The sequence below is a fragment of the Balaenoptera borealis genome (genome assembly GCF_965194805.1).
Source record: "Balaenoptera borealis genome assembly, chromosome: 3".
In the NCBI taxonomy this organism is placed as follows: domain Eukaryota; kingdom Metazoa; phylum Chordata; class Mammalia; order Artiodactyla; family Balaenopteridae; genus Balaenoptera; species Balaenoptera borealis.
In genome coordinates, this window is record NC_138866.1 from 160,672,632 (window position 1) to 160,696,408 (window position 23,777).

The 23,777-nt window shown below is 40.6% G+C and overlaps 1 protein-coding gene across 9 annotated transcripts in view; it reads right to left on the reverse strand.

Moving 5' to 3' along the window:
- Positions 1-23,777, reverse strand: part of SFMBT2 (Scm like with four mbt domains 2) — a 223,070-nt gene that overhangs the window by 57,154 nt on the left and 142,139 nt on the right. For all 9 annotated transcript variants that reach the window (XM_082387144.1, XM_082387141.1, XM_082387139.1 and 6 more), the window contains 2 exons: positions 19,764-19,911; positions 4,294-4,376 (listed from right to left, as the gene is read on the reverse strand). In XM_082387144.1, coding sequence (XP_082243270.1) covers positions 4,294-4,376; positions 19,764-19,911 — 231 coding nt within the window. The remainder of the gene's footprint in view (positions 1-4,293; positions 4,377-19,763; positions 19,912-23,777) is intronic.

Below are 23,777 nucleotides of genomic sequence, written 5' to 3' on the forward strand. Positions count from 1 at the left end.
TTGTACAATCTTCTTGGATGAAATGTCTTTTTATCTTCAATCCGGAAGTATATTTTCGCTGGATATAGAATTACAGTTTTCTTCTTTTAGCATTCTAAAGACATTAATTCACCATCTCTTAGTCTCCATTGTTTCTGATGATATGTTTATTGTTATTTAAATTGCTGTTCCTGTATAAGGAATGTATCATTTTTCTCTTGATGCTTTGAAGATTTTCCTCTTTATGTTTGGTTATCAGCAATTTGACTAGGTTGTGTTTCTTTGTACTTGTGTTGCTTATTCACTGAGCTTCCTGAACCCATTAATTTAGGTCTTTCAGCTACTCTGGTAAATTTGGAGTCATTGTTTCTTCATCTATTTTTTTCTTCCACAATCTCTGTGGCCACATCTTCTGAGTCACCAAGTACACATGACACGGTTGCTCAGATCCCCGGGATTCTATTCATCTTTCCCTCCCTTCCTTCCAATCATTTTCCTCTCTGTTCTTCAGATAGGATAATTTCTATTTTCAAGGTCATGAACTCTTTGCTCTGTCATCTCTATTCTGCTATTAAGCCCTTCCAATGAATTTGCTTATCTTGGATACTGTATTTTTTAGTTCTAAAATTTCTCTTTTTTTATGCTCTCTACTTCTGTTCTGGCACCTCCTATCTTTTTATTCATTACAAGAATATTTTCCTTTACATCAATGGTTCGAAACTTTAGAGTGTATCAGCATTATCTAGAGAGCTTTTTAAACACACAGCCTGCTAAGTCTCACCCCAAAGTTTGTGATTCAGTTGATCTGAGGTGAGGTCAGCAAACCTGTATTTCCAACAAGTTCCCAGGAGATGCTGAAGCTGCTGGTGCAAAGACTACACTTTGAGAACCACTGCTTTACACCACGGAGCTTAGTTGTAATAGGGGCTTTAAAATACTTGTCTGCTAATTTCAACATCTGGGTCATGTTGGATTTGGTCTGTGTTGATTTATCTTTTCTACTGAGAGTGAGTCTGATTTTCCTATTTCTTCATGCATTGAGCAACTCTGGACTGAAACCTGGATGTTTTAAATATATATCACAGAGACTCTGGATTGTGTTATATTCCTCCCAAGAGTGTTGATTTTTCTGTTTTAGCAAGCAATTAACTTGGCTGGACTCAAACTACACACTCTGTCTCTTGAGAAGCAGCTCAAATCTCCGTTCAGTTCTTTCATCCTTAGCAAGGCTTCTTGGAGTTTTCCTGGCACATACATGGTTCAGGGATCGGTTAAAGATTTAGGCAGAGTTTATACACTGGATTTGTGGTCTCCCCTCCTGCCTCTCCCCTGTCTGAGTCTTCCCTCACTTTCCAGTAGCTGTGGTTGCCCAAATTCTGTTATCTGGTTCATCAGGCCAGAAAGACCTTGAATTTTATATCACTGTTTTCATTATTCCCTATGTTGTCAACTGTGGTTGATCTTAAGCCAAAAGTCTGTAAAAAATGGGTGACCACTCCTGCTACTACTTTCTTCCAAGCATCTGTTCCCCTCTAGAATCCTTCTGCTTTTGTTCATTTTCCATGTCTCTCAGGTACTAGTTTTGGTATTCTGCCCAGAATTTATAGCTGTTATCTGCAGGGGGATCAATTCAGTATGAGCTTACTCAGCCAATACTAGAAGCAAAACTCCCTCCTAACACTTTAAAAATAAATATGAAACTTTCCAAAATTACCCACTACTATAAATTTTTTAATCAGACATTGCAATACTATATAAATGTATCTACTTTGAAATACATAAACTGAGATAAACAGGTTCCTGTAAGTAAGAGAGATTACATCTTTATACGACTCATGGAAAGAAACCAAGGTAATTCACATTTCCATGTCTTTTTATAGAAGTTAAGTTGAAAATGCAATTATATTTTTATGTTACCAGAACAAAATTATCCAATGTATGTTGAGAAACCAACATGCTCCTTTCCTTTATGTTTCTTCAGAAATCGAAATCAAAGGAATTCTAGGTTGGCTGTTTTTCTGCAAGTCCTCTGGCCTCATTCATGCATATTGAGTTTCTTGTTGATGACATGACTCCATACACTGCCTGAAAAGCCTCTAAGTAAGTTAAAATGCATTTTATCCTACTTAATGAGGGAAAGCTACAACCATGTAACCTATTTTCATTTCAACTCACTGCCCGAGGATAATTTATAAAGGATCAATAGCAAAACTGTTACCTTTGCATTTATTTTACTAAGCATTTGCCTGTGTCAGTCCACCTCAGAACAGCCTCGGATTGTTAAACATCCCCAGGGAAACGTCTTCCACGCATCCACTTCCACACTACCCCTCCTCTGGTACACACGAGATGTGTGATTAAAAAATGAATTCCTGATAAGCATTCCATTAAAGAGCACTTGTAGCCTGTTAACATCATCCAGCAAAGTACCGGTAATGCAATGCACGTGCCACCAGGCAGATAACAATCCTGTCGATTAAATAAACGGACAGCAAGAAACAAAGGGGGGCATCTTTGGAACAAGTGCATTCCTAACGAATACGCCAGCATTTTCATTAATACAGATTTCATCTTGGTAGCTGAATCGTGAAAGCTCAGAGGCCACCTGGGGATACGGCTCCTGGCTCCACTATAAAGATCCATTTGGACAACGGCTGGCTGATGGGAGCAGAGGACAGATAAAAAGACACCTTGGGGGAACCACATTGTCACAGAAGAAATAACTCCCTAAATCCAGAACAAGGAAGGGGGAGATGTGAGGAGTTTCTTCCCAAGGCTAAAGAGTTAGGGAAGGCCGATCTCCCATCTGGAAGAAAGCACAACCTCAAAGGGGTTTGAGGATGCAATGAAGAGTTTCCACAATCGCAAATAAAAGGCAATGAGGCCAGCAGATTCCGTGACAAGTGATGTCAACGCGGTTCGAAGTGTAGTAAGACTCCACTGGACTTAATATGCCTTAAGAGCTAACCAGCTGCTGTTCCCATGGTGGCAGGTCGCACAGCTGTCTCCACACCACCTCACACCCTTCATACAGCTCTTTCAACGCTTCAGAAAAGCTACCTTTGTGAAAGGCAATGTCATCCAGTAGAAGTTCATTCAATCATGTAAGGAGCCCTGATTTCCAACCCTGCCACTGACGTGTTTCCGTATTTATGAGCACAAGCTGACCTCGTCATCAACCTACTTAATTCTCCAAAATCTGATTATGATTTACGCTCAGTGTTGAGCTTCTCTCTATTAAGCCAGCTCTTCCCATCAGGAAGCGTTGCCAACTGAATCCCTGGAGTAAAAATTATCGGTGGGGCAGCAATGAATCAGCAGCTCTAGGCGCACGTGCCCAGAAAACAATTCTTTGGTGTGGGAGCACATTGCACTGTAGTATCTGGAGTCTCCAACCGGAGGACTGCATCTTTTTTCTTAGCATAAAAAATTAACTCTCGGGCTTCCCTGGTGGCGCAGTGGTTGAGAGTCTGCCTGCCAATGCAGGGGACACGGGTTCGAGCCCTGGTCTGGGAAGATCCCACATGCCGCGGAGCAACTGGGCCCGTGAGCCACGATTACTGAGCCTGCGCGTCTGGAGCCTGTGCTCCGCAACGGGAAGGACCGCAATAGTGAAAGGCCCGCGCACCGCAATGAAGAGTGGCCCCCGCTTGCCACAACTAGAGAAAGCCCTCGCACAGAAACGAAGACCCAACACAGCAAAAAATAAATAAATAAATAAATTTTAAAAATTAACTCTCATAACTAAGTGCATGTTAAACATACGAGGCTATACATCTCTGCCTCACTCTCAAAACGAAGATGTTAATTCACATCCCTTTTTAGTTCCTACGGTTGATAAAGTTTACATGAATAATTTGTAAACTATTTTATACAACAAACTCCTATAAATAAGCAAGTACACACATGTTTGAACACACACACACACACACGGAGTTACTTTATCTGTCTCTGTGCCGATAAGCTGTATTTGAAGAAGGAGGTGGCTTAAAGTAAGCACAGCAGAAAACTGTTGGGTTAGTATCTTATTACTTTAATCCAATAAAAAATTTAGGAACATATTTTAAGAATATACCTCAGGAGCAGAGAATCGCCCATTCAATGAACTTATCAATATCACACTCCAGAGCAAGTGCACAGCTAATGGTGGCCCTGCTGGCTGTCTGTCCACCAAACTCTGTCCTCCCCCTGCCAGTGTACAGGCTCACGGTGGGGCAACAGCCCAGCCAGGGCACACTGCCTATTCTCACTCATGGCGTGGTGCCATGACACAACATTTATGAGAAAAGGTGTAGCAAGAACCGGGCTCCTTACGTTTCTGAAGCAGAAGGGAGGCGCTTCTTCTGTCCCATGCTGCTTGTGATAATCTGCCCAGTCGAAGTCCTGGCCAGAGTAACCTGTGCGTGAGAAAATGCAGATAAAACGCATTAACCAAGCCGCATCTCAGACCAGTGAACAGCGCCAGGGTGTGTCAGAAATTTAAAGTAATAAGGGCAGCAAGTATAGGCCCCCTCCCCAAAAGGTGAAGCCCTTTCTCATGTGTGACAACATACTGGATTTTATGAGGGTTCAATGAAATATTGTAGACAGTGTAAAATACTAAATATAGGTAGGGTGTACCATCATTATCATAATTCGGTGCTTGAAACCAGGTGAAGAAGGGGGGAATTTACCCCCGTCAGTGCATGCCGGGGCATAGATTTGCTCCGGGGGAGAACAGATGAGACAGAGCATCCCACAGAGCACACCTGCACAAGGCATTTGGCAGAAATACACAACAACACGTGCCTTCATATCAATTCTGAGTTCACGTGAACTTACTTCTTGACATCTTCGTGGAAACCGTGAGATTTTATTGGAAAACAACACTAGAGGAGAATACTTTTTAAAGAGTAACAGAAGGTAAGACAAATGGCAAAAAAGGAGTTGAGATTCTAGTGGGAAATCCTCCAAAGATATGGAAGTCAGGGAGGAATAAACCTTGCCTTAGAATTGAATCACGGCGGAGGATGGAAAATGAGAACTGGGGAAGGTGGGCCTCTCTGGATGAAGTTTTGGGGGCACATTTGAGATATTGGGAGAGTTTGAGAACCAACTATTCATATGTACTAACTTCAACGTGGTTTTTTTCTTTCTTTCTTTATTCATTTCATTTGGGGGTGGGGGAAGAGGTACATAATTATACAATATATATCGATCTATCGTGACCGCCAAGACAAGATATGGGAGAAGTTTAAAACATAAAACAAGAAAGGAGTTGAGTGTATGGCTGAACCTAGGTAGGAAAATACCTCTTAATGTGTCATTTGCATTTCCTGTGAACAAAGGAAGGGAATGGAACCAAAAAATACGGTACCAATCAGGATTACCTGAAACTGTGCAAAATGTCCCTATAATCATCACTTACAGTTCTCTCTTCACTGGTTTAAGTATATGTAAAATAAATCTATAAGGGATTTCTTAAGGATATTTTTAAGCCAAGCCTCTGATTTCTTTGCCCTGTATCATCATAGATGCTACACCTGCAAATTCACTTAACATGGGGAATTCTGTTACTAAATCCACACTTGCAGAAAGCCTATAGAAATTCCATATTGAAGAAATTCAAGATACTGTTTGCTTCCTACCTCCACTTGTACAAAATAGTATCCTTTTCATTAAGTAAGCTCAATTTACTCAATTCTTTAAAAGATGGGGGTGGAGGTTAACCAAGAAGGCAGTTGTCTTCCTGGCCCAGGGACTGACCCTCCCTCCCTTGCACCTCCCCCCTCCCTTGCCAACCATCAGTGACAGAGCACACCCCCCCAACTTGCTCCTGAGACGTCCCTGTAAAGAGTGAAAGCTCCTCACTACTTTCCAATGAGGAGATAAGACGTCTCAGAGTCCTGAGATGCTGTGTAATCTTTCTAGCTGGCTTTGAAGAGGTCCTGCACATTCTTCCACATTCCCTTCCCCCCAGACCTCTGTCCAGAGCTGTCCCTCCAGCCAGAGGGCTCTGGCACCAGAGGTTTCTGGAAGCAACCAAACCAACTTTCTCCTGAACATTTGCAAACAAAGCAAAATGTGTCTTAAACAAGGCACTGCGAGTTTCTTTACAATTAATGTCATCGTCCACTTCGAGTACTTTCTCTGTAACTGTTTTGGAGCAAATCCTTGCGTTAATATATAAGAACAGAAGAATTCACCGAAAGACACCTCAAACTGGTGAGAAGTCACCTCACTGTATGAAAAGTACTGGACCCGAAAGGAGAACTAGGTGAAGGACCCAGTTCTACCAGGACTTGGATGAACCAAGGTCTAAATAAATTAAGTCTTCTGTCCCTGGCTTTCCCTATCTACTAATCCGCAAAAGAAAAGAAAAGAGCTTCAAACTCTCCTCAAGCTGCTGCATTTCATGATTCAGAGCCACTATTACTAATTACTATCGCTACTTAGGATTATTTCCCTTCCCTCTGCGGTTAATTCCCTTCTCTTCTCCTAGGGGAAAAGCGTGACAGGTTGGATGAAGAGAGGATATATAACAAGACATTCCCTAGAAGAGCTCTCAAGTGAACAGCTGGAAACAAGCTGAATCCTGCAACAGAAGGACCCTGGTTGTTCAGGCCCACAGCTAACTGGCTTTGTTAAAGTCAAGACCCCGTTCTGTTACATATCTCTTCCCTGGACCTCTGCTACTTCCTGAGTTAGTTTGTGAGCAAAGGAAAATCTTATCAAGATCATGGGGGAAGAGGAGAAATAGGAAAAAACTCATACAAATGAACAGCAAACCTTTTTCTGAAATAACGTCAAATTTAGGTATTCTGTATAGTCAGTATCTGTTCAGATAAAACTTTCCAACTTAGGGGTCACCTCTACCTATACAGATAGACATTTAGCTGGATTTTCTATCACGTTCATAACCACCAACTTCCAATGGATTTTCAACCCACTCCATAAATGCCAGGCTCACGGTTTCTTGGACCTATATTCAATCTTTCTACATCCAGTCTCCAACATTCTCTATGGGGAGCCACTTTTAATCTAATAATTTCAGGATATATCCAAGTCTTGCTGGGTACCTAAGCAACAAGCCATTATTCTGTCCCCAGAACTCTCTCCTTTCCTTGAATATTTGAACAGCTTCAACTTCTCCGCCTCCTCGTTCTCTTAGGGACCTTTATTCACTTCATCACTTAAAATTCTTCTCCTTCAGGCTGATAATGAGCTCGCTTTGTAAGGCATTTTTGTGACAGCTCAGAAAATAACTGTTACATAAAAACAAATTGCTGTGGCTCGTATAATAGAGACAACAGGGGTCAATTATGCTCATTAATCAACAAAGACAGAACAAGAAGTACTAAGGCTTAACCACAGCCAGGAAAGCATGTTTTAAACCCAGGAGGGAGGAAAACACCAGAGGGGAAAAGAAAATAAAAGGAAATCAAAACCCCTTGGGCTATTAAAATTTGCAACAAGCTGCCATCAGACTGTTGAACTTCCAACACTAGGGTTATTTAAGTTTTAATTAGTGTTTATTCTGCATGAAGTTCCAACTATTACAGGTCCAAAAGGAAAAAGGTCAATGACCCATTTTTCCTTATGATACAAATTAATTGACATAAAACAGCTCCACTTGCAAACATTACTATTGGCAGTGCAAGTGGACAATTCTTCTGGAAAACAATTTGGCAGTAAAAACGTCCATGAACTTTGACACAGCAATTTCACTTCTGGAAATGTAACCCATAAACAACCCCCAAAACTGATAAAACGTGATACATTAAGATACAATGGCATTATTACTGATAATTCTGATTTTAAAAAGTCTTTATATCCAAAAGTAGAAAATAATGTGAAACTTAGCCAAGTCCATGGAAAGGCATGCAGGCATGAAAATTGCACCTAGTTTACTAAAAAAAATCATGAAAAAATGATTACTGTAAGTTTTAAAATATGCAAAAGAAAAGACCTGAGGAAATGTAAGAAAAACTTACAAGGAAATATCAAAATAATTATCTGTGTGGTGGGACTCCTGGATACCTTTTTCTTCTACCTCCTTGTATTTTCCAAGTTTTCACTAATGTTCATGAATTATTTCAATAATACAAAAATTTTGAAAGCGTAGCATCTTCACTCTATCTTACAAGATAATCAAAGCACCGGTCAACCAATCCAGGAATACAGCATGACGACCTCCCCTCAGCCAACCTCCTGCTTCTCCTTTGCTAACAGAATCCTGACTGTATCCAGTTCCTAGAGGAAGTTAGGTCTCTCCTCAGCACCAGGAAGTGAGTCCTGACAACCACCCTGAGGCAATCATGGCGGTCTCACGCCCCTTGCCAGTGACTTGGGATGGAGGGAAGGGCAGGGCTTTAAAAAAGATTTCTCTCTCTCAAAAAAAAAGAGACCACCAGAGTAAAAGGTCCTGTTCTGTGCTAGGTGGATATGAAAAAAAAGTACAATCTTAATAAAAAATAAAAATAGCAGAAGAATATCATGTTTGACATCTACCTGAATGACAAAATGAAAAACAATGATACAAATCCACCACTGTAAAGGCTGTCTAAAATAATTACATAGAAATACAAAGTTACATATTCAAGGAAACAGAAATCTGAAAGAATATACACCAAAAGTTATTTTTTCAGGATAGGAAACTTTTCTACTTTTTATCAGAATTTTAAAGAATGCATGCATATTAAATCTGCAGTTTAAATAAAGTGTTTAGAAATATACCCTGAAGTCCTATAAAGCGGCAACACTTTCTAAAGCAAGGAAATGCATCCATTTCATAACTATTCACTCTAAGTCTCCAGCTTGCTGGACTCTGCTTAGTTGCTGGTAAGACGAGGATGAAAGAGTGACAGACACACGGCATGGTAAGAGTGACACAGTGGGTAAAAGCCAAGGATGGAGGGAGACGTGGAGAATGAGGAAAGAAAGCCCTGAAGAAAGCCACCCCTCATGATGGAAGATCACGGAGATCTTCCGCAACTCAGAGAACGTCCACATCCTTGAGGTGCTGGAGCACCTGGGGTTCATAGGAAGCTTCTTCAGCTTCTAGTTCAACGTCTCTTTGAAAGGAAGTATATGACACAATCGTCTTCAAAGATCAGCAAATAGCAGGACTGAGATACAGGAATGAGACACAACACGACAGAAACCACGTTATAATCAGAGCAGGTTCTTAACCCTTTCTCAGAAAATCTCATGACTCGTGAGAGCAGCCTTACTGGGCACTTTTCCAGGGCACTGCTCTCCTTACTGAATGGTGATCTCTCTCCCAAGCCCGAGGCCTTCACTGAGTCCCTCGAACACTTACTCAGGCTTAGCCCATGACAGCATCTCCTTGAGTGAGCCTCACAGCCACCCTGAGTGAGAAGTAGGATGGAGGCGCCCACTGCACAGGTGAGGCAGCAGGATCACACAGTCCTCAGGTGCAGGGGTGCTAGGTCTATTCCTGAGCAAGTGTTCTCAACAACCTCGTCATTGGTTTCATGAGTTTGCTTATAGGGAGCAAGATAAAAACCCTAGTAATTGATTAAAGCATTTCCTTCTGTCCATGTCATTTTTTAAAGAGCTACCCCACCCCTTTGGAATCCACCAGCACCCTCCACATTCTCAGTTGATGTTCATTTTCAAGACCTCCCTGATGGAGATCTTGAAAATTTACACATTCATTTTCTAATCGAACTATTCTGTTTTTACATTCATGGAACAGTGCAGAAAAAAAAGAGAAACAAGGAAAGACAGGGGAGGGAAACAAATAAGTCAAGCAAGTATAAACACCAGCCATTCCAACTTCCTCATCTTTTAGAATAAAAATAAATGTTGAGAAGTATTTAATGCACGTATGGTCACAGCGTGACATGTACATTCCTCCATCTGAGGGCAGGCTCAAAATGTTATTCTGAATCATAAACAGTATTAGGAGATGTAGATATGTCTCCAGAATGGAATCTAACATCATAAAGGCCAACTGTCAATGGCAAAACCACCTTAAGGGTCCTGAAGAACGAAGTAAATTCAGGGATAAGTGAACAAGAGGGAGGCTTAGTTTTCAACAATCAGAAATGTTTCCAGATATTAAAAAAAAACACCCAGAGTTTTAGTCCCCCAAATATTCAATCCAAAGTGCTTTTTGCTCGAGAATGAATCACAAAGCCAGAAATGAGAACATACATCCAAGTCCAGTAACAAGGTGGGCTGATCAACAGTCCCCTCTTAGATGCCAGATGAAATATAATAACAAAAAGCTACTTACAAAAGCCCAGGGATGGAAGACAACCCTGCACTCAAGGAAGGTAAGCAGCAGGAGCTGAGATTATTATAACGCCTGGACTCAGTCAACAAAAAAGGAACCAGACAATCTTAGCGCCATCCCTGGAGGGAGAAGCAGCGGAGCAGACATGGTTGCCACCTGCCCAGGGTTCTGTTTAGGGGGAGAAAGAGAGGAACCACCTGCTCATCCAAGGCAGTGGCACACACGGCTGTAAGGTCCAACTTTACAATTCTGTATGGTACAGGCTGAGAAATTAATGTAAGATTCATCCGTTAGTTCCTTAAATAATCAGGGACACCTACGTGTACCAGGCATTGTTTTACGTGCTGGGGAAAGGAAAGTGAATAAAAATATTTGTAAAACCCTCACTTTCTAGTAGGAAGATAAAGTGATAAATACTCTCGGACTTGCAAAAACCCTAAAACACTGGCCAGACACTAACGCAAAAGCAGACCGAAGAAACGAATCTTTCAGTCTAAAGATTTTGGAACTCCCACAGAAATAACAATCATCACTGAAAATTAGCTCACAATGAAAAATCACAAACCACGTAAGGAAACAAATGAACGTGAGAGTCAGACAAAACGGACTTTAGAGCAAAACGCTTCACTAGGGATAAAGCGGGTCATCACCAGGAAGTTCTAACCATCCTCACCCTGAATGCCCTAACACAGCTTCAGACACATACACACACACACACACACACACACATACGTGAAGCTGACAAACCCTCAATCTCAGAATATTTTAATGCACCTTTTAGAAAATTATAGAACAAAAATATAGTGAGAACATATAATATTTGAACAATTCAATGAAAGTTTGACCTAACAGAATGATCTGACATGAAATTTGGAAACACAGCTAAAACAGACATTTCTATACATATAGATACATGACCAAAACTGTCTCAAGCAGAAGTGGTAGCCATGACTAAATATATAACCATTGAAGGAAATAAATTCATACTCCATAAAATACAAGCTAAAGGAGAACCAGCTCCAGACGGTTTTACAAGCTACTTTCACCAAACCTTCAAGAATCAGCTAAACCATATCTTCTACAAACTGTTCCTGAGACACACTGCTCAGGAAGGTTACTAGATATGAAATAAATACAAAAAAATCAGTGGTATTCTATTAGATTGTTTACAGCCAATAAAAAAGAATAAATTCTAAAAAAATGTAAAAATCTAATTCATAACAGCAAGCTGAAGGACAATGTACCCAGGAAAAAATTCTAGCAAAAAATTCTAGAAAAAGATTTCAAGTTATAGAAAGATAATAAAATAAAATGCCAATTTTCTAAATTAATCTATAAATGCAATGCCAATTAAAATCCAGTGGGGTTCTTCATGGAGCCTTTTAAGTTGATTCTAAAATTCACGTGCAAGAATAACCTGCCAAAAATAACTAGTCAATTTTGAAAAGGAAGAAAGCAGAGGCATTCACCTGATATCAAGACATATTATAAAGTAAAATCAATTTTAAAAACTGAGGTATTTGTACAGGGATGGACAAACAGACCAATGAAGCAGAATAACTAAGAATAGGATACGGTTCACAACCATAAAGGAACATGCTATACACCAGTGGTGGCATTACCAGTCAGAGGGGAAACAGAAGATTATTCAATAAATGATGCTGAGACAACTAGCGAATTTGAAAATCCAATTCAATTCAAGCAAAAAAAAAAAAAAAAAAAGAACAGGGCTTCCCTGGTGGCGCAGTGGTTAGGAATCCGCCTGCCAATGCAGGGAACACGGGTTCGTGCCCTGGTCCGGGAGGATCCCACAGGCCGCAGAGCGGCTAGGCCCGTGAGCCACAACTACTGAGCCTGCGCGTCTGGAGCCTGTGCTCCGCAACGGGAGAGGCTGCGACAGTGAGAGGCCCGCACACCGCGATGAAGAGTGGCCCCCGCTTGCCACAACTGGAGAGGGCCCTCGCACACAAACGAAGACCCAACACAGCCAAAAATAAATAAATTAATTAATTAAAAAAAAAAACAAAAAAAAAACAAGTAAGCAAAACTTTTTTCTCTCCTCATGCCATGCAAAACTTAATTCCAAGTAGGTTAAAGAGCCATATATGGAAATATGGAAACCAAACTGCAAGACTTAAAAAAAATACATAGAAGAACATCAGTAGGAAAGATTTCTAATGATTTTTAAACAAATCAGAACAGAAAAGATGGATATCTGACTACATTATAATTTAATACTTTAATATAATATAAAACACCATTTAAAGGTGAAGAAACTGGCCACAGACTACTGAAACACATTGCTGAGAAAGAATTCATATTAGCCTATATAAAGACTTCCATCATCAGAAGAAAAAAGGGCAAAAATATAATTGAGAATTCAAAAGGAACACAAGTTGCCAACAAGCAGATGATGAAATGTGCAGCTGCACTAGTTAGAGATCAAGAACACGTCACTCACACAAGGAGCCCATTTCCCCGCCATCAGATGGCAACGTTCAAGCTTAAGAATGATCACCTAACAGGGTGGGACAGTGTAAACTGGGAACTCTCAGATGCTACTGGTGGAAACGTAAACTTGTACAGCACAGGAGAGCATGGGGTAACATCCGGGGAATTCCAGCAACTCCAGGTAGGTATAGCCCCAGAGGATCTCTCACACTTGGGTACATGTGCAAAGATCTACATTTGTAGATCTGCAACAGGGAAAACTGGAAATAGCTTAAATGTCTATCAGTGGGAAATGGTTTCAAAAATTATAGTATATTCAAAAAGCAGCTAAAATGAATAAACAATCTACACACAGCAATGTGGAAAAAATCTGCAAAATGCTAATGAATAAAAAAGTTACGGGCTTCCCTGGTGGCGCAGTGGTTGAGAATCCGCCTGCCAATGCAGGGGACACGGGTTTGAGCCCTGGTCTGGGAAGATCCCACATGCCGTGGAGCAACTGGGCCCGTGAGCCACAACTACTGAGCCTGCGTGTCTGGAGCCTGTGCTCCGCAACAAGAGAGGCCGCGATAGCGAGAGGCCCGTGCACCGCGATGAAGAGTGGCCCCCGCTTGCCGCAACTAGAGAAAGCCCTCGCACAGAAACGAAGACCCAACACAGCCAAAAAAATAAATCAATTAATTAATTAATTAAAAAAAAAATTCAGGGCCTGGGGTCTTCCCCCCCCCCCAAAAAAAGTTACATAAAGATACACAGGATACACAGAGCATGATGCTGTTTATGTACATATCAAAACAAGACCTACTGTAAAGCGACTGTAATAAAAAACAAGGAGAGACTGCTGCAGAAGCCAAGGAGTCATGCAGGAAAGGCATAAAATCCTTAGGAAGGTGGTCGTCTTGCGGAGGCGGGTGGAGAGGGTTCCGGGAGAGAGGAAGGGAGGGGAATAGAGTGGGGACGGGACTTCAATTCAATTCATTCAATGCTCAACAAACAACGACCGAGAACCGCACACTCTCCTAGCTGCTGGGCTGGAGCAGAGAACAAGACAGAAATGCCTGCCCTCCTCATCTTTCATTTTAGTGGAAAGACGGATGAAAAGAAAAGAAGTAAAATATGTATTACTTGTTATCTTCCATGATAAAAGTTTCTATGGAGAAAAGCCATGCAGGAAGGAGATACAAATGTTGGGGGTGGCGATTTGCTGAATAAACAAGGCAGCCAAGAGAGACGACACCAATTAGGGGACACCTGGGTCAAGACTGAAGAAGCAGGAGTGACCCAAGCAGAGGCAACAGCCAGTGCCAATGTCCTAAGGGGGCGACGTGCTCCATGTTCCAGGAAGGACAAGGAGGCTGGTGTGAATGGGAGGACTGGGGGACGTCTTAAGACAGGAGGCCAGACCGGGTAGGCGCTGAAGGCTGTTGTCATGACCTGGACCCTGACTTAGCCTCTGAGCCGGGTGGGATGGCCCTGGGAAGGCTAAGCAGAGGAGGGGCGTGTGTGCTTTAGGTTTTAACACCATCAGTCTGACTGCTGTGTTGAGAGTAGGCTGAGAAAATTGGAGGTCACTGGCGTAACCGGGGAGAGACATGATGGTGACCTGGACCAGCGTGGTCTTGATGACACCTGGTCAGATCCTGAGAGTATGGTCCGGATTCACTGACGGATTACATAGGGGGTAAGAAATAGAAGAGTCAAGGTTGACCCGGTCTTCAATTATATCTATGATGCTCTGTTTCATTTTTTAAAACTCTGAATCAAAAACAGCAAAATGGTAGCATCTGCTCAACTGAGGCGGGACATCTATGATATGTTTATTATTTTCTGTCCCCATTGGTATGTCTGAAATAGGAGATGACAGAAAGGATTAGGTCACATGAGTCAGTGTCTGAGGAAAAGAGAATACCCATTAGGGTTCACCAATGTGGGTCTTGATAATCATTAAGAAAACACCTTTACTTCTTAAATTGTGTGAAGTTTGTGTGTCTATTAAGATGGCCAAAGAGCAGAGACGAAGTGCAAAAATAAGTGACTGACTTTAGCTTTTGCTCACACATTTTACAACAGAAATGGATAGGCTTCACTTGTCTACAAAGATGCCCCTGCTGATTCTGTGACTAATCTTGGGTGTTACATGCCAAGGAGATTAAGGAAATGATTTAAAAATAGCAAGTCATGGTTGGTAACCTATATGCATTTTTGCCTGCTTGATTTATTTACTTGTTTGACCCCGGTTCAGAGCGCCTATAATATTGAATTGTTGTTTGCTGGGTTTCAGCGAATGGGATAAAATCTCCAAGATTCTGTCCTTTGCTTACCAAGAAAGCACATGCTCAAAGACAACACTAAAACATTTCGATCCATTCTAGCTTAGACTATTTGTATGTAAAGTTTGGGGATAGATTTTTTTAATAGGAAAGGAGTCAAAATAATGTGAGTAGGGATGTATGTTGCCTGCACATCTCCTCTACCACCCAGGTGTCTTGTTTCATCAGCTGCTTCCCACTGGGGAATGAGTGGGTTACTCTCTTTTGGGGATCAGGCAACACATTGTAACTATAAGCAGAAATCTAAACAATGTAATACTTTCGTGGGAAACATACCTACAAGAAAACATCTAAACTCACTTCTCAACATGTGTAATAAATCCTACACACTCTCTAAATTCAAGTGAAAAACAACAAACTTTTAAAAAAAGCATATACTTTCATACATTAATAAAGCAAAGAATGGTGTTGGAAAACATCCGACAGCATGATTCCCAGACCAGGTATTGACACGTAAGACATGTAACAAGTTACTTCAAAAAGAAACCATAAAATCATCACTACCGAAACCACCAGCATCTCTCAATTTTAATTCACTTTAATTACAAAAGTAAATATACTTTACTACATATATGGTACATATAAATATACAGTCTGCCCAGATGGTAAGGGAGCTCAGTAATTAAAGCTGTGGCTTTGTTATAATGGCAAACACTTGGAATATTATTCTCTAGAATTGAAATTCTCCAAATGCTTTGACACATAGATCATTCCAGTCATGGGTAAGTCATGGTCCATTGACATCCCTCAGCACTGCGTAAGGCCACCACAAAGCCCCCAAATTACTGAGAAGGATGGCTTTTACGAAGGTACCAGTGAGAGAAAACAGCAGTAAAGGGTGGATCTGGTTATACAGAAAAAGCATTCAATTTGGGATCTTAAGACTGGGGTTTTAAGCCAAGTTCAGCCCCAAGACTTAAAAAATCATTTAACACAACTGAGCTTCAATTTCCCCACATATATAATGATTGGAGTTGATGAGATAATCTTTAAGATCCCGTTAGTTATAAAACCCCTCTACTTGTAATATCATATGATTCCTTTTGAATAGATAATACATTCACACTCAGATCAAAAAGAAAAAAAAAAGATTTTAAACGTATTCTGTGAAAAGTCTCATTCCCATCTGCCCTGGTCGCCACCTCCATACCCCACATAGAAGTCATCATTTTCATTAGTTTTTTTTGAATTTTTGAATTTTATTTATTTTTTTATACAGCAGGTTCTTATTAGTTATCCATTTTATGCATATTAGTGTATATATGTCAATCCCAATGTCCCAGTTCATCACACCACCACCACCCACCCCCCACCACTTTCCCCCCTTGGTGTCCATACGTTTGTCCCCTACATCTGTGTCTCTTAGTTTCTTACGCAACCTTCCAGAGTCTCTTTACAGGAATATGTGCAAACATAAATATATATCCTCATTGACCTCTTTTCTAACAAAAAAGACATCATACTATAACTCACTGATCTGTCACTCACAGTACATCTTGGAGAGCTTCTCATGTCAGTATGTAGAGATTATCCTCATTCTTTTTAACAACTGCATAGTTTTCATTATATAAACATCCAAAATCGACTTAACCAATCCCATACAGACAGGCACTTGGATTTTCCCCAGTCTTTCGCTATTATACATCATGCTGCAGAAAAAACCAAACTTTTATGCATATTACCTGTAAATTGTAAGTTTAAGAGAAATTTCCAGAAGTCGAACTGCTAAGGCAACGGCTAAATGCATCTACAATTTTGGTTAAATTTGCCAAACTGCCTCCCATACGGTTTGTACCTACCTGCGTTTTGCCAGCAAATCTGAGAATCCTGTTTCCTCCACACTCCCATCAAAACAGAGCCGCTTCTTTCTTTCTCTTTTGGATTTCTTCCTCTTTTGGATTTCTTCCTCATCTGAGAAATCCATGCCATCTCAGTATGATTTTTAACGGGCATTTCTCTTATTATGATGAGTTTACATAAGAGTCGTGATTCTATTACTGTGAAGTATCTGCTCATATTCATAAACCTTTTTCTGTAAATTGTTGCTCTTCTTCTCACTGGTTTATAAATAAAAGCTCTACTATTTCAAGACAACAATCCCACAGCCAAAAGACAACCTCTACAGATTACTGGTGGATCACAATTCCTGAATGCTTCAAGGGTTTAAAAATGGTTACCCCTGAGATTTTCTTACTGGAAGGTACTGATCACCATTACTCAATATTTTACAAATAATATATAATATCCATAAAGAAACTTTCCTCTTAGAAAAGGTATGCTTCACTTTCAAAAGGGGAAGGAATAGTTTGGAAGATGACATGAAGACAATTTCATTTCACCAAATATCACAAATACTTGGGTAACAGAGAAGAAGCAATAATTACGGCTAAACAGTAGGTATAAAAAGACATAAAAATATTTAATATCATAAATATATTTGTACCGTCATTTCACTGTACACTTAAGAGTTCAATTACATTACTATAAAACAATTTTCTTAATATCATGAAATGCCATTATCCAAATAAGCACACCCATTTTCCTAGTAAAGGTCCAAGCTATGTGAACAATCTCGTCTGAAACATATTTAAAATTCTAAAGACCCTGGTAAACGTTAAACCGCTGCCATCCATGAATCCAAAATGCATATATAAATGTTTTTCCTATTTTTTTTAACTATGTGAGGAGATACCCAACTCATTTTTTAAAAATTCTTAAATAGATCCTATCTTACTAGGAACTAACTAGGAATTCGCAAGGTCCAACCAAGCAACATTTTAAAGATTTTTTTTTAAATGTGGATCATTTCTAAAGTCTTTATTGAATTTGTTACAATAATGCTTCTGGGGTTTTTTTTGTTTTTTTTTTTAACATCTTTATTGGAGTATAATTGCTTTACAATGGTGTGTTAGTTTCTGCTTTATAACAAAGTGAACCAGTTATACATCTACATATGTCCCAATATCTCTTCGCTCTTGCATCTCCCTCCCTCCCACCCTCCTTATCCCACCCCTCTAGGTGGTCACAAAGCATCGAGCTGATCTCCCTGTGCCATGAGGCTGCTTCCCACTAGCTATCTATTTTACGTTTGGTAGTGTATATATGTCCATGCCACTCTCTCACTTTGTCCCAGCTTTTTTTATGTTTTGGTGTTTTGGCTGCAAGGAATGTGGGATCTTAGCTCCCTGACCAGAGATCAAACACGCACCCCCTGCATTGGAAGGCGAACTCTTAACCACTGGACCACCAGGGAAGTCCCCCAAGCAGCATTTTAGATATCTAGAAAACATCTTTCTTCACTGACATGGGACCCATCCACACACATGCTCTGATTAGAAGTTGGCCTGAGGGCTTTCAAACTCTAAAACTGACCAGCTGCTGAAACTTCACAGCAGGAAAAGACTTCTCTTCCCTACCACCAATAGATGTTTACAGCATAGAACTTGTACCATCATTTAAAAGATTATAAAAATATTTGGACGTGTATCATGTCTTTGATTCTGCAGAGTACCTGTGAAATATCAGGGGTGTCCTCATTTAACCGTCTTGAAAAACTGAAGCACACTGATTTGGATAGTCACCTCTAGGCACCCAAATGGACACAAACACTGAGGCCACGTGAACTGGAGTCCTCACCACCCACTACTGAGCACAGAACCAGAAGCCTGACCTCCTGTCCTGCTACTTACTAAGCCTGGGGCCCTGGGCAGGTTACATAAACTCTCTGGAACTAAGTCTCCTCAGAGGGCAATCCTCATTTGGAAGATTCAGTGAGTTTGGCACTGAAAACAGTGGAATCAGTGTTCTGTAGAAGTTCACCACAGTATAATTAGACTGCATTCCATTACTGAAGAACTTTAATGGGAAGAAGCACCAGCTGCATGGAAATAATTCAAAAGACTCTCCTCCATAGGGATGAGGATGGAGCGTAAGTTAGGATAAAAGCCCAGGGGAGGACAGTCACGCCATAGGTAAGTTAGGTGCAGCACAATTAAAGTACAAGTAATCCAATCTCTGGTGATCGGAAGAGGTTAGCACAAAACCCCTGCTTTATTTGAGATTATCTGTTAAAATCTCCACTGAAGTTTATTTTTCTACTCTCATTCTGCTTTTGTCTTCTATCATTCCCTTTCTTTTCCTTCCCATCTTCTCACCTTTCTCCTTGCTGCATCTTCCCTGGATAAACCTTAGACCTATAGTGACAACAAATCACGTTCCTAAAGTACAGCATGGTACTTACTGACATGTGGTTTATGGGTCTCAACTTAAAATGACTTTAATGCAACCTGGTTCCCAACTTAATTATTGTCATGTCTTATGGCATCAAAGTGTTGGAAATCTGAAAGCAACTGGGCTCTGGGGAAAATTCAACTTACTGGAAATAAAAATGTAAAGAAATGCTTCATTGGTATGTTGTTGTCTTTTTTAAAGCCACTTCTCTTCCACGTTCAAGTTTTTAACCCCGATCACTTAGCAATATTGTACCCTTTCTCAGCACACAGCGGCAACACAGCTGCCAATCATACAATAACAGACAGGGAACAATGGTTTATGGAAGAGCCCGGGGCCACACACACCTCCACAGGGGAGGGAGCTGTACAGACTCCTATGTCAGGCTAACCATGAAACACACTAATTTCTCACTACATCTAAAATGTTCACAGCGTAAACTTCTCCAGATTAACAAAAGCATCACTTCAGTGACAATACGACGCCTTCCCGAATCACCCAAACCCTGTAAATTTTCACAGAATACAAACCTTTGGGAGGTGTGAGATTGACTCCGTTTTTAAGGCACCACTGTACTGGTAAAATCCCCAAAGAATCCGCATGGCACAGCATCGAGAGTTTACTAGGTTCTGGTCTGAGGTCATCAATAGTCACTTGAAAAAAACGATTGTTAAAAACCTGAAAGAAAAGACAATAGAGCCTGGGGTTAATTCCTTGAGATTAACATATAAGACTCCTAAGAAATAGTAGCACAGCTTCCAAATGCAGTAAGTATATTTCATCCCAATGACCGCAGCACAGATTGGAATTTCAATGTATATTACGAAAGTGGTCCAGTTGCGAAAAAGTTAGTTGATCATTGTGGTCATATTAATGGAAAGTAAACAAACAACTAGAATATGTCGGAGACAGAGAAGGAAAAACATCAGCATGACTTTATAGAAGTAAACCAACAGCCAAAGCCAGAGGAAAAACAAGCTGGTGAAGTAAGACAGACAAACCCTAGCCAAGATGGGACCATCTCCACCATCTAGTTCAGAGACGTCTAGCCTCACCTTGCGTCCCATCCCTCCAACCCAAGAGGAAATCACTCACACCGGGCATGTCCTTACTCAATGTTCTCACAAGTCTAAATAGCCCACTCCATTGTCCGTGTATTTTTCAAGATGTGTCCCCCAAGTCACTACTGGTGGAACGCCCCCCCCCCCCTGCCCCCACCTCACTCCGTGTTCTGGCACAGCATCAGACGTGAACCTCTGAACCGAAAATTCTCATTCCCTCCTGTGGTCTGATACCACATCTATCTCTCCCAATAGACCTCAAGTCCTTTGAGGACAGCCTCCTGTTTGTTACTCATCAAGATATTCCCACAATGCATAGCAAACACTTTGTATGTAGGAACTGGTTAAACACCTACTTGAGTATAAGGAAAAAAGTCAATGAGGGAAAGAAATAGAACAAGACATGCTGATGGAAAAAGCAGAGTGCAAAAATCAGGTGGACAGCCACACCGAAAAGCATGATGGATTTAAAGAATGTAGAATGTAAAACAGGCCAGAGGCAAAAAATCGCTTTCCCAACTCAACAGACATAAAGCAGTCTTTCTTAGGAAACTTAACCCTCTTACTAAGCTCTGATTCCTGGCTCCTTCATTTACAAAACACTTTGTGGAAGCAACGTGGTTCAAAGCTAAGCAGGAAGAGTGAACTCACTTCTGTTCTTCTTGATGTTAACTCCAGTAAGTCGTTAGAAATCTGCTGCCAGAGATTTGCTTTTGGAAACAGCCTTTAAGGAGCAAAGGATCAAGCTTTCCTTTCTCAGGGAGGCCGTTCCTGGTAGCCCGAATTAAAATCACATCTTCCTTCCTTCCACTCCAACACCCTAGAGGTCCCTTCCCTGATGCCCCTTTCTCCTTAGCATTTAACATACTTTATTTCCTTATTATTTTTATTTATTGTCTGTCTCCCCCCATCAAAATATAAGCTCTGTAAGAGCAGGGACTTTACGTTCCCAGCACCCAGAACAGTGCCTACAAATGCTCAGTAAATATTTGTTAAATTAATGTGATCTAGACCCTCATGCATACACGCACACACATACTCACACACAGATGTATCATATAATTCTGGAGGCAGGATCCCTTAGCAAAACTGGACTGTGTAAGAATAGGCACTAAGGAACCTCCAAGCCTATTAAAATGCACGTTCCTGTGCACACACTTCAGAGGAAAAGCTAAATTAAGTTCCTTCAAATCCATCAGGGTTCATGGTCCCAAATGGTTCAGAGACACTGGTCCATCTGGTCCACAACCACAGGCCTCAGAATCAAAGCCCAGAGCAGTTAGCCAACTTGCCCAAGACCGTGCAGCTCAGAGCGAGCAGACCTAGAAACAGAACCCAACACATGTAAAATTCCAGGATACTTTGTCTAAACCATACTTCTCACATACACAGATGATATTCTCCCCATCACGTCAACACAGTCCCCCTGTAGGGCCAAAGGTTGGTCATTTAATACTGAATTTGCTATGTGCTTCTCTGCTTTCTTGTCTATTTGTTATTTATTTCTTCAACAGTTGTGCCATGAAGAAAAGCCCCAAGGAAGATAAAAATGAAATTTTCATTAGGATGAGTACTTAACAACAGCACAGTGTGTTATAGTCTCAAACGTAATATTCTAAAATATTTAGATTCTAAATATTCTAAAACCTTTTCCAAAGTTAATAGAAATAAATTTAATTATAAACAGCTTCTACATTAAAAATATTCTACTACTTCATGACCTGTAGGTGAGTCCTGCACCTGGGGAGGTGCCGACCCAAGTTCTAAGAGGCAGCAGTACACGGCCAGTAAGAGGAGGAAGAAGGAAGGATAAATGCGAAACAGAATGACTTAAGTATTTTATCTTAGGTACAAAGGGTAAGAAAAAATAAAATGAAAAGTGACTTAAAAAAACCAGAGAAAATACCTCCTCACCCCCAACCTCCAACAACATGTATTTAGAGAGAAGATTCTTTTTTGTGAAAACCAAACTACTGTCCCTGGAAGTCTATTCAATGAGATGAAGATATCTGGGCTGAAACTAATGATAATTAGGATGTCACATTCTAACATTATGTATTACAATTATTTAAAGGTAGAAAAATGTGAGCGTCGACCACTGACAGACTGCACCTCGGTTTGTTTTATTTTATAAACACCAGGTGAAGATGACACCACGGCCTCTTAGAACGAGAAGAGGATGACACGTACCCAGATAAATGGGCAGCTGGCGTTACCGAATCACCCGCTTGGAACAAAGAGGAATTCCGGCCAGGGTTCAACAAGGTATCGCTCCTTAGTTTTGGAAAAATGTGCCAACTACCAGAACACACAATAAGAACCCTAAAGGCCATTTCAAATAAAAAGGTTATAAATGAATGGTGTATGAACACTTGCACTTCAACCCGAGATGATCATTCAGAGCGTAAGTCATTATTTGTTCTATGCAGCTATCCTTTAAATAAATTGCTTTAACAGTTACAAAATAATTTATGTTCACTAAAGAAAAAAATCTTCAGAAAAGAAGGCCATTTCATTATAACCATTTCCCATATTCTGTAATACACGATTACCACTGTATTTCTCAAATTTTACCAAATCTTGAATAAAATCATAAATAAAAAAGCATGACTCAAACAACTTCATACTATTAATCACCACATTAACAATCCCGTCTCCTTCAGAAAAAGAAATTAAAATGGAATTGACTTTTGAACCCCAGGAAATGCACAGAAGGCCATTAAGTAAAACATGTTGGCTCAGAATCTTAGTTTGTTGGTTTCTCCCACCATTAACAGGACATAAATGGTGTGTGTGTGTGTATATATGTATATACATATATATTTTTTTAAGGTAGAAACACATACTTTATATGTTATGATAGGTAACTTCGTTGAGATTTCTTTGATGCGGAAGGGAAATTATAATCTTAAAAGACTATCAAGGCCATAATAAAAATGTCTTTGCGTGAAACGGTACTTTCATTTTAAATCTACGAATCTTAGACGTATGACTTTTCCTTTAGTCAATGAAAGCAGATGAGAGAAAGGAAGTGAAGCGCTGATCCCCTGGAGATGGGAACTTGCTTTTCACCATTTTCAAATATTTGCAAAATAGATCATACGAACTATTATCAGTGCAGCAGGAGGGCCAAGTTACTATTACAAAGATTACAAACTCATCAGTGGTTTCTTCTTACGAGCACAGGGACAAGTGGCAGTTCCCATGTCACTGTGGTCAGTAAGAGAAGGTGGCACCTATTCGGTGGCTGAGTTCACGGCTGTGAACTCACAGCTGAGCCTCTGAATCTTCCTCCAAGTCTCTGCAGGACACGAGCGTCTGCGTCCGGTACTATCGGAGGGCAAGTGAAGTTCACCCCACCCATTGCAAGAGGAGGCATCTGACCACACTCGCTCGGATATCAGTGATAAAAAGGGAGCTTGAGACAGCACTGTACTGGAGAGGAGGCCCTCCTCCTTGGGTTTACTTGCGTCACCACAGATC